Source organism: Cimex lectularius, unplaced genomic scaffold, assembly GCF_000648675.2.
Source record: "Cimex lectularius strain Harlan isolate CLEC.00 unplaced genomic scaffold, Clec_2.1 scaffold90, whole genome shotgun sequence".
Lineage (NCBI taxonomy): Eukaryota > Metazoa > Arthropoda > Insecta > Hemiptera > Cimicidae > Cimex > Cimex lectularius.
Window position 1 is genome coordinate 591,523 of NW_019392684.1, and position 12,299 is coordinate 603,821.

Genomic DNA, 12,299 nt, shown 5'->3' on the forward strand with positions numbered 1-12,299 from the left:
TATATTCATTATTCAATCAAAAAAGTACAAACTCATAACAGTTAGGATAGATAGATTTACTATATGAAAGGATTGTACCAACCTTCATACATATTAACGAATATACGTACTAAAGGTCATACAAATGAAAGCTGTAGGAAAAGTCTGAATAGTATGCTAGATGGATAAATCGATATGACTCACTGAGCTCTTTAATAAGGACGAAACAAAAGGTTATACAAATGAACCATGATCTATTCCTTAAAACGAATTTAATTTGCTTGCAATCTCTTTTATATCAGTTTTAAATAGAACCATACAGGTGTCACGTTCAGATTTAAATGAACTGCCATGCCCCTCCACACACTCAAACAGTGAAAGGAGTATGGGCCAAGAAAGGGCTATTTTTTCAAGTCCTAGAACATATCCCTTTCTGGCTTGTGTGGGTAAACAGCTATTTTTGGTAAAAAGAAAAATTTGGTGTGCACATTATTCAAGTGAGTTGATTTTTATTACTCTGATGTCAAAATAAAAAAATAATAATTGTAATTTAGTTTTAAAAGGGTATATATTTTTATAAAGAAAAATAAAAGAAATAATATTTCATTTTAAAAGTTGTGTTAATATTTTAATTGTATTTTCTAATTTGGTGGTCAAAATTTTAATAATAATAATAATAATTTCTTTACCTTTCTTTATGGAACTATAAAACGAGAATGAAATTCCATTTTAAAATTAAGGTTTGTAGATTTGAGATAGGTTTGTTATAGGATAAAAGGATTCTTTAAATTAAAAATAATAATTAATAAAATATACTGTCATTTTATGTGAAAATAAATTGTAATTGAAGATTCAAATTTAACAAACATTTGGTGTCGTATTTACTTTGGTTTAAATGACATTATAAAAGGTGCCTGATCGATAAATGAAATAATTGTAGTCAGGTCCGATCGTAAAAAAACCTCTGGGACCTTGTTTTTGGTTTTCCGAATTCAGGGTTTGGCCCAACAAAAAAGAAGATGAGACACGCTATACAAGGAAATAAACTCAAATTTACCCCCAAAAAATTCATAATAATTGGTGATCCCAGGTCTGTCGGCGTGGTATTTAGCATATATTTGTTAAACTATCTTTAACTTCGAAAATCTAACAACGTTCAAACATCAGGTCGGTAGGTAAGGAAAAATACCGACCGTTAGCGGTAAACGATTTCAGAAACTGGTATCTCCGTCTTTTCAGAGATTAACTTCACGGTTGCCAATGACCAAAATTGGTCTTTCGTTGTAAGGAATTGCTTTTCATTAATATAGCAACCCAACGGGCTTTTATAGTATATGACTCGGAACGACATAAGGACAGCTCATTGCCTGACAAAAATGTCACATTCTATCAGAAATTACAAAAAAAAAAAAAAACACACGGCGCTCATCACTGTAAGGTAAAAGGACCCGGGTTCGAACCAGCGGCCCTGCATTCGAACCCGACATACTTACAAATGGATGTTTTTTTCATATCGATTTTTAAAAAGTCACCTGATTGTTTTTAAATATATCTAACATATTTTATTAACCCTTTTAGTGTAAGCAATTTGAAAACAAAAAATAAAAAGCTTTTAGGTCGCACCGCGTGCTCCCTTAGTTAAACTATTTGGCCGGGCGAGTTCATTGGAAGTACAGAACTTTCCCATATTGAAAACTGAGGGAGGACCGGTCGGTCTGCTAATTCTCCCAATGACACCTGATCAGATGGCAGAGCTTAAGAACCAGGTAAGGCCCAGGAAACGTCCGACCGCCAGCAAGCCGATCAAATCCAAAGAGCGCGTGATGTCGGATTCGGAACTGCTCAGTCTCAGGGATGAACTCGACAAGATCATCGAGCTGAAGAAAATCCCACCTCAGAGCGATGTGGTGTTTTCACAGTGCGTTTAGTTTATTACGATAAGATTTTACAAATAATCAAAGGTATCTTCTTAAACGCTAGGCAGTACATCATGACGAACAGGGAAAGGAAACCTATGATGATAAAAGACCTGTGCGAGAAGTTACACGAGGAAGAGAAGGAAAGGAAAGAAAAGAAAAACGAATGGCAGAACAGTACGGACAAAGAGGAGTGAGTAAAGAACGTAGATTAAATAAGAAAGACTCAAAATGCATTAAAAAAATCCGTAAATCCAAAATTACAAATTAAATTAAAATACTCAATTTTGACAAAAATCATTAATTAAAAAGTAAGTAGTTAATCAATTGAATTTCTTTTTGTTCCAGGAGAGTTTCCTGGGTGTGGGACATGCACCCTAATGTCAAACAGTTCTACGCTGAAATGGAAACCCCTTCTTTGCGTAAGAACCACCCAGTTTTAGACTCAGGTTAGTCAATTCACGTTTGAATGAGTTGTCATGAGCCTTGCACTATAGATCCACTCCTCTTCTCTTCAAACTAGCGTTATTAATAGAAAAAAGAAAAAAAATATTGGTTAAAAAAAAACCTCCTCCAATCCTTATGGCTTTTCTAGATGTCGTTCCTATGATTTACTCGGTTCAGCAGTATGGTATGGTATGGTATGGTAAAAAAAGGATACTAGGAAGTAGTAGCCAAGCACTGCAGCATTCTGGCTTATTGTTTTTTTCTAGTTCCTTAGTTCAGTGCAATAGACTCAATCCTTCTCCTTAGAAGTATCAGGTCATTGATTGTCGCTGATACTATTCCATTCCTTACATTTTTTCGTATGTTAGGTTAAACCTCCATGGAGCTGTTGCTTCGCATCCGAAGATGGATATGGTTGGCTGTTTCCTCCTCCTCCTCATTGCATAATCTGCGGATGGGATCATCTTTGTATATGCCCATGTCGTGTAGATGTTTTCTCAGATGCTAGTGACCGGTTAATCACTCTCCCTCCACTGAGTCTTGCTCTCTCCAATTGCAGCAGTGAGTTTGCCGGTCTTGGTGACGGTTGTTTCATCATAAGTTCACTGTGTCTAACCCCAGTTGATCCACTTCTTCTTTTGTTTTGTTTGGATCCATTCTTCTAGAGAGAATTCTCTATTTGTTTTTGTTATACCAAGTATAGGCTCGGGGTTTATGTATGGTCTTGCAGATGCTCCTCTGGCCAGACTGTCTGCTTTGTCGTTACCCCAAATTCCCCTGTGCCCTGGCACCCAAGATATCTTTAGGTTGTTGTGTTTCCCCAGGTTTTGGAGATTTTGGATGCATTCACTTACTAATTTTGATGCTTAGCTTTCTTTTACATGCTAATGCTTTAATGGCTGCTTGGCTGTCAGATCTTATGAGGATTTTTTTGGTTGTGTAACTTCTTTTAAGATTTTCCAGGGCACAAGCATTGATGGCAAATATTTCTACTTGCAAGACCGAAGTGTACTTCCCTTATGAGTTTGATTGCTCATGTTTTGGGCTTGTACAGAAAACTCCTGATCCGGTTCCTCCGTTTGTTTTGGAGCCATCTGTGTACCGTATCATTGAAGCTCTCCTGTGTTTTCCTCTCCTTTATAGTCCGTTGAGACTTTATAGGATGTTGTGAAGAATGTTTTCAGGATCATATAATCAGTCCCCATTTCTAATAATGGGTGTCTGATTTTGTTGGTTATGGTTGTATGTCCGAATTGTTTAGTTCTTTTCCAATTTAATTGTTTCCTAAGTGAGCCTTTCCTAGCCTCTCCTTGTATGAATATTTCCAATGGAGGTAGGCTTAGCAGAGTTTCTAATGCATTTGTAGGGGTTGTTCTCATTGCCTCTGTGATACATTGGTTTGCTAGTCTTTGCATGCTGCCTGATGTTTGGGTAGCTACTTTTTGTTGATCTTGGGCTGCTCTAGGTCTTATTACCGCCGTGTATAGCCAATAGGCCATTTTCGGTTTTAATCCCCAAGATTTGCCTACGGCCCAGTATGGGTTTAGGAGTAGAATCGCTTCTATTTTTATTCTAGATTATAAAGCCATTACATTCAGACCAACGACGAGGCTTTTAAAGGATTATTCCTTGTTCCTCTCAATACATCAAACAAAATGTTCCTATCAGACCTCGAAGAATCCTTTCCGCACCATTGCTATACTGATGGTTCGCTGCTCGGTAAAGCGGGATGTGCCTTTCTGGATCCGAAAAATGGTTATTCTGTTATCTTTTCGCTTCCTAACGCAGTATCTATCTTCACAGCAGAAATGTTTGCCATTGTAAAAGCCCTTGAATATATATTTGCGTTAACAGTTACCAAGGCCTGTATTATGTCAGACAGCAAAAGTGCGATACACTATACAGAATATTCAAAACTTTAGCAACAACTCCAAGCCGGACTATGTGCTTTGCGAAATTATTAAAAGAACTTTCGATCTCAGCAGACCAAACAAGAACGTGGTTTTCTGTTGGGTACGAGGCCATAGTGGAATAAAGGTAATGACGCAGTGGACAATTTAGCAAAGCATGCTTCTCATTTCGGCAGCATACAAGATTTGAAGTTTCCGAAACCCGATGCGCTAAAGTTATCAATAAACACTGGACCAAAAAGTGGCAATATATTAATGGTACAGCTGGAAAGGGGTCTTTCTACCGGGCGTTATTCCCAAATGTTAATAAAACACCCTGGTATTTACATGTAGATATAACCAGAGTCGTAAGGGATTCTTTTCGGTAATGAAACGAATCCGAACGAGTTATGGAATAAATACCTTTACAAAATAAAACAAAAACAATCCCCCAATTCTTCCACTTGCGATGCACCCGAAGATTTAAAGCATTTACTTTTCGATTGCGAGGAATACCACGAAATCACAGAAGCTTTCCTAGCAGAAATTTTTTAATGTAACCTCATTGACAATCCCTTCAATCTTGAAACAATGATAGCTTCAGAAAACTTAATGATTACACTAAAATTAGAGATTCACCATATTACGTTGACTGCATTGTTCTCATTCCTCTCTGCAACTTTATATCCAAATGGAGATCAAAATGGCTTTAGGATTTCAATGTAAATATGTATGCTCATCAACTCAATTTTTCCTTCAGAATTTGTTAATTACTTCTGAAACATTGATTTTTGTGAGTACTTTTGTTTTATAATATCTACATATACAGGGTATTGCAAATGATTATAGATACGATGGTCAGAATGACTAGTGAATGTTGATGTTACCATGTACGCTCATCAACGCAACGTTTTCAACGAAACTTCATTAATAAATAATTAAATGTTGTTTTTTGTATGTTGCTATACCAAGACAACCAAATACAGGATGCTGCAAGTGTAATTTCAAATAGAGGTCAGAATGAAGGGGGATGTGAATGTAACATGTATGCTCATCAACAAAATTTTTTCCATCAAAATTTAATGTTAGTAAATAATGTACAGGGTGTTGCATGTAAATATGTATATATCATTAATTCTCTAACAAATAGTCTTTTATTACAAAAAACTTCGTACATTACTCATTAATTAAAATCTTTATAGGTAAATTTAATGGAAGACAAATGAAAATGTATTATTTCTATGAAATGATTCGGTCGATATCTATTAATATACAATTATTTAATTCCTCTTCACACTGTTTATTACCATTGTTTCAGGGGTCGTGACCAGCGAAGACAGAAAATTGCTGAGAGATATGAAGCTTTAGAAAAATCATAATAAAAAAAAATTATTGAAAGTCATGTTGATTTATTTTTGTTAAGAAGTATCAACGGGCATGTGCTTTATTATTGTTAAAATAATAGTTATGCGACCTTCTAAACAATGATCTTTTTTCTAGTCCCCGAAGTTTTTCTAACGGCGCCGCCTGAACAGAATATTCATATGGGTCGAGTCTGACTGTGTGGTCGTCGGAGACGGGCGAGAGTGGCTTGTACTTCTCCAGCAAAAAGAGACTACTGTTAATTGTCATCCCTCACCCAGGGCTACCGTGAAACTCGCAATTATCTTCTTTGTGTCTCTCGAGGCAAAAAAGAAAAACTAGTACCGTTCCTCTTCGGTTCATTGCATTCTGGATTAATCTTGAACAATTGGCCATTTTTCACAATAATCAAACTTTCTTAAGGTAAAAGCTTGGTCAGATAACAAAACGCGGACGATTGGTTCAAGGTACTTTTTGTTTAACAGATATTATATGTAATCATGAAGTCACGATAGTTCAAGTGGTGGAGTATCGGCTCTAGCCGAAGGTCGTGGGTTCGAATTCCGCTCGTGACACTGACTTTTTTATCTCAACTAAAAACCTTAATTAATTCAAAGATATTAGTGAATTATATGTAATGTAATATAAAGAAGGCTGACATAAAAAATTAATATCACGAGCGGGGGACAATATACGGAGGGTGGTCCCAAACGAAACAAAGACAGTTTGAGGATTTATAGAAAATTTCATCCCGAACAAAAACGTTCCTATAAACATAGGTCCTCAATGTCGCCTTCTATGTTAAAAACCTCTAAAAACTGTTTTTAAGGCTTTTTTCAAGAATTACTCCCAAATGGCTCCATGTCTCAAAATACTTATGGAAAAAACCTATTCGAACATTAAATTTTGTATTGATTGAGACCGACCGCACATTTTTATCTTAATCCATTGCCGAGAAATAATTTTTTTAACGTCTTTTTCAGTGTTATCAGTTCGAACAATAAAATTGAGACCAACGCCACCTCGTAGGCAATGGTATGTCACGATTTTTCGCCAATTGTCAAACTTTTGACTTGTTAGTTGTTTGACAGAAGGAGTTATGATGCTCAATGAAATGAAGCATCAACCGCTTCTAATCATTAAACACTTCTTACTAACAGCCGTATTCCCGCGAATTCCGATGACAGTTGACGAAATACAGTGTAATCCTTTTGAAAAAGATAGTTCCTACTCACAGTAAGTTGTTTTGCAATGATCCGGATTTCGAGCCTTTTAGCTCATCATCAGGTTGAAGGACTTCCACAACCACGTCTCTCGACATGAATTGCCAAAGTGAACCCGCTGATACCTCCGCCAACGCGACGTTCCAATTAGCAGCTGATTTTTTTAATTGCGCTCAATTTGAACGTGCGAAACGCGGCAATTATAACACAAATAAATATTATACTATTAAATACTTAATATTATTAAATTACTATAAAAATAATAACAATTAAAATAATTAGTTTAATTATTTGGATGTTTGATATTATTTATGTACATATTTAAAATAGGAGGTAGATCAAAATCTGTTATTTATCACCATGTTCAATTTTACATTTTTTAATTTCAAATTTCTCAAACCAATCTAATTCTTTCCCTTTGTTGAAACTATGTAACACTCTTGTATTTAGATTTGAATTGAAATTATGTTTTGTTTCTTTTAGATGGTCCTTAAATTCCGAAAATTTGCTCGATTTAGGCAAGTGTACTTTTACTCTTGTTTTTATTTCTCTAACGCTTTGTCCTATATATTTAATATCACAATTTTTGCCAAGTTGTCCTCCTTGTCTTTAGGTTTTGAGAGGATGTTTTTAAGTGAACCCGTACTTCTAAAAGCTGTTCTAAAACCTTCTTGTTTAAAAATTTTACTAACTTTTTCCGATAATTCACCAATGTATGGCAAACAACGGAAACCTAATTATTCATTTGTGGTGGGGTGGCTGAGTCCTATTGTTGATTCGTTTAAATTTATTATTTTATAAAGGATTGAACACCACACTCACCTCATCATTTATCATTTCTATACATACGGTGTATGTTAGCCATTCCATTCACTAAGTCATGAATACGCACCCTTCATTCGAGCATACATCAGGCATTTTCACGGCAAACTGAGTTACTACTGATGACGTTCCCATGGTTCACTTCAGCTACGTTCGTGAATAGTCTTGCTTCATTTCATCTGTCTTCCTCCTTTCAAGAGATTTCCTAAGAAGTCAAAAATTTGAAAATTGGCCAAAAATCGAGGTTCCAGTGTCTATGAGGTGGCGTTTTACATCGAATTTAATTACCTATAACATTTATTTCAAATGTTAAAACTGAAAAACCATTAAAACAAGTGTAGTTTTTTCTCGAAAAATGTGATGATTATATATAATCATGTCTCAGCAACGGATTAAGATAAAAACGTACGGTCGGTCTCATTCTTTACAAAATTTTATGTTGAAATAGGTTTTTTCCATAAGTATTTTGAGACATGAAGCCATTTGGGAGTAATTCTTGAAAAAAATCTTTAAAAAACTCGGTTTTTAGAGGTTTTTCTCATGTAAGGCTGACCTTGAGGACCTATGTTTATAGGAACTTTTTTGTTCGGGACGAAATTTTCTATAAATACTGAAAGTATCTTTGCTTCGTTTGGGCCCACCGTGTATAGAGATAGGTCCCGATTCTATAACGTCTATCTCACGGCGAATTGAAAATCGTTCTTTCAGGCAATTTAAATAGAAAAAAAAATCTACTTTTAATGGTTCTAATGGTACTAACCAGACAGATGCCATAAATCGACGAGGCCAACAGTCTCACAGCAATCGCCAGAAAGCCCCCCCCCCATCCAACAAGTGTTTATCCCACTTATTAATTTGTACAGATAGGACGACTTAAAAAAAAAAAAAAAAAAAAAAAAATACGCCGGTCGAGTAACTCGAGTAGCCCAACGATTGGAGAGAAGAAAAAAACAGCAGAGATAGGAAGACCTGTAAGTAGTGGTTAGATTCTATCTCGTCGACTAGCTTTTTCAGTAGCACAGAGGCTACCTACATTTCCTCCGGTAACTCCGTAACCCGGGAGCCGAGGTTGAATTAAAAAAAAAATCTTATTCGGAACAATGATTTTTATGAAAACCTGAATCCTTTTATGAAATTCTTAAGAGAACCAAAGTCATTGAAACGAGCAAAACTTTTATTAATCACTCTAATTGTTTTTATAATTAATAGGATTATTATAATTCTTCCGATATAATTAGTGATCAGCCATCAACAATATAATTTTATATTAAAAGAAGAAGGGAGATTAGGTTAATTAGAAAGAAAACACTCAGTTTTTTTTGTCAAGCTGACTGTCATCAGGAGTGTGAAACTTTATTTAATGTAGTCTTACAGTAATAATTAAAACGCTTTTCTGAATGTAAAATTCATGTGGGGGTTTACATTATTGTACAATTTAAAACTATTTTCACCCCAGGCCTATTACCCAGAGTTGGGCAAAATCTAACTAATTCAATCATGAGGTATGACTAAATCATATAATGATTAATTTACTCATGACTAATTCAATCATGATTAAACTTCAATCAAAATTCTTAAATCATGATTGAATTAGTTTTATTTTGCCCAACTCTGGCTACAATGATCAACTTACCAAAATCCAACCGACTCCGGATAAAAATTTTGGGATGAGAGTCGTGCTCAAGGCCAACCTTCAAAAATTGTTATCATAAACGAAAACCAAAGTTACTTAATAATTCTACATGCCTATTTTATTACAGTCAAGACCCCTAGATGGTGTATTTTCCAAATAATGTAGCAATCTCCCCTTTTAAGTGGAATAAATTTTAATCCAAAGAAATATTTTTTCCATTGATCGGTTATGTAAACATATTTACTTTTCAAAGCGTAGCTTGTTATAGGATTTTTCATTTTATTTTATTATAATAATATATAATAATTGGAAGATTGATTTTTGTTAAATATGGTGTTGAAGGATTTTCGTTTTGATGAAATAAATTTCTGTTAGAAAATTTTTTAAAAGTAATGAAGCGTATTATTCATTTTTTGAGCACCCATTTGAACATGATTTATCGAAATTTAGTCATGACTAACTATATTGTGACTAAATTAGTCATGCCTCGAATTTAATTACTAGTCATGACTAATTTAGCCATCAATCACATATGGCGACTAATGACTAAATTAGTCACTTACTACCAATCATGACTAACGGACTGAGTGATCAATCATTAATCATTGATTGACATGACTAATTTTTGCCCAACACTGCTATTATCCAATTATAAAATCATAACTCAAGGAAAGATTATTCGCAGTAAACCTGAAATTCGCAGTTCGGAGGCTTCTGAAATGAAGGAAGTGCTTGTGAGTGTGCCACAGGGGTCAGATGTTCTCTTAGAGAACACCAGGAAGATTTTACACGGATGGACTTGTCCCATTCCTTGGCTAGCTAGGTGGAACAATGGTAGCCGAGTTCAGAAGTGCATAGGTGTGCCTTGAAAAAGGCAATTTTTTAACCTACTAACAGACCAAGTCAGCTTTCCGGAAACCTAATAAATGTAAGCAAAATGAAGCAGTTCGTGGCCATTTCATTTTTCGCCGAGAATCAAATAGATTACACGACATTTGAAATATGGCAAAAAGGAGGGAAAATTCCAAAGATGGGGTTGAGATGGGAAGTTGGTGTCCGGGAGGATAGAAGTCACGATAGCTCATGTGGTAGAGCAGCGGCGTGGGTTCGAATCCCGCTTGTGACACTCACTTTTTTATCTCAACCAAAACCTTAATTAATTGAAAATAATTTATTTGGTCAAGCGGTCCACGAAACCTAATAAATGGAAAAAATTAATTTCAATTAAAAAAGCGATCATTTGAAATTATAAAGGTCTATGTAATTTGAAATTAAAACTGGTTAATTTGAAACTAAAGAGGATTATTTGAAATTAAAAATTAAAATTATTCGTGCGATCAAGTGGTAATTACAAATTAAAAATGGCTAATTTGTCGGAGAAAAGCTATGAAGAAAAATTTGTTTTTCTGGTATGGCGGACATGTAAAGTTAACAAAACATGCCTGTAAGCTTCTATATATGGTGTTAACCAAATGTAACACTTCCGATGAGACGGTTTGCCACTCTTTTCCGTAATTGCATACGATGTTCATGATCCATTCACGACGCGGTGGCCGTCGGGGCGCGAGAACATCTGTGACCGGAAGTCGCCCTAATGACGACCATCCGGTTTTTGTCACTGGAAGAATTTCACCGAAATTACAGGCCTTCTCTCCGAGGGAGGCATTAGCATGTAATATGTGTCGACTAACTGTCACCTAGCCTAATTATTTTGCCATCACCGCTACAAATGGTACAGATCCGGCCCTAATGTCTTTCAACCACCGCATCCCCCGGTCACCCTTGGAATTGGTGAGATTAGGGAGGCGGCGATAGCATCGAGCCACTTCCATTTCAAACTGATTGTAATTTTTAACTGCCAATACCTACAATAACATTAATGCCACTACTGAGCATATCCAAACCAGATTACGTTTCAAGATTTGGTTCATCCATTAAAAACCAACTCCATATGGATATGCTCATCATAAAATCTGATCCTTAGAGATAACCACAGGCTAGACTTTAAGATCCAATGGAGCCATCATTTCCCTCGTTTTACCTTTCTGATACAACCATTGAACAGATTTGGGCGTTCATTGTGTTTAAAAGGGACCAACTTACCAATGGAGAACTTTTGCTATGAAGTTCAGCCACTATAAAGACCAAGGGAGAAAATTTCATAAAGACAGCTTCACTGAATGCCCTAGAATAATTGGCCTATTCACAAGACTAATAAGCCATCTGACAATATTTCCTCGTACCTATCCTCGGGAAAGTACTTGAAAAACCTGCAATAAATCCTATCCACAACCAACATTATTCCTGACCGTCAATTTAGCTTACGGAATTATCACTCTACAAGTCACTAAATTCATCGTGTAGACGTCATCGAAACTTTCCTAGAACATAAGCAGTTCTTCCCTAGAGCTTTTCTAAACGTCTCCCAGGGATTCTATCGCATCTGGCAACTGGGTTAATGGGACAAATTTAATTATGTAAGACGTGCTTTCTTATCTTCGGTTTATGACAACAATCAATGCGGCATTAAAACTTTTTTGTAAACTATTTCCACTGGTTTACTGTGCGGTTAAGCCGGACTTTATGCCGTTTACGATAATTAAAGTAAAAGCCACTAAGAAGATCAAGTCAGTACGAGCTTCCATAGAGGTTGCAGCAACGACAGTCAAGACTTACTACATCTTAAGAGAGGGATTGAGTCAAATGAACTGAACTAAAGCACTAGAAGTAGCAACCAGAATACTGGAGTGTTTGTGATGTACATAACCCTCCTACTTTTACCTCGATGACATGTTTATAGAAATATCTAATTCATACTTAAATTTACCACACTAAATCATCAAGATTTTTTTTTGGCTTTACGTTTCCGCATTAGCCACCGGAATTTTAAGCTCGTGCAGAACAACAACTAGAGGGTCGCCAGGCACCAAGAGGACCACCAACCCGGACGCAGCCAACCAGCCAGGCTTCTTAGCGGAAATGTGGATAAAAACCACTAGCAATAAAGTAATGTGGAAAAGTCCACATC

General features: G+C 35.9%; 1 protein-coding gene across 1 annotated transcript; it reads left to right on the forward strand.

The window, feature by feature from the left end:
* Positions 1-1,503: 1,503 nt before the first annotated feature.
* On the forward strand, positions 1,504-5,633 carry LOC106666449. The gene is made up of 4 exons (XM_014393650.1): positions 1,504-1,897; positions 1,960-2,088; positions 2,244-2,344; positions 5,550-5,633. The coding sequence occupies exons 1-4, from the start codon at positions 1,710-1,712 to the stop codon at positions 5,597-5,599; spliced, it is 468 nt and encodes a 155-aa protein (XP_014249136.1). The 5' UTR covers positions 1,504-1,709; the 3' UTR covers positions 5,600-5,633.
* Positions 5,634-12,299: the final 6,666 nt, after the last annotated feature.

Bases quoted from the DNA above. Each gene is read 5' to 3' on its own strand.
- LOC106666449 (XM_014393650.1), top strand. From the start codon at position 1,710: ATGACACCTGATCAGATGGCAGAGCTTAAGAACCAGGTAAGGCCCAGG. The intron at 1,898-1,959 runs GTGCGTTTAGTT...CTTAAACGCTAG, and splicing joins AGCGATGTGGTGTTTTCACA to GCAGTACATCATGACGAACA. The intron at 2,089-2,243 runs GTGAGTAAAGAA...TTTTTGTTCCAG, and splicing joins AACAGTACGGACAAAGAGGA to GAGAGTTTCCTGGGTGTGGG.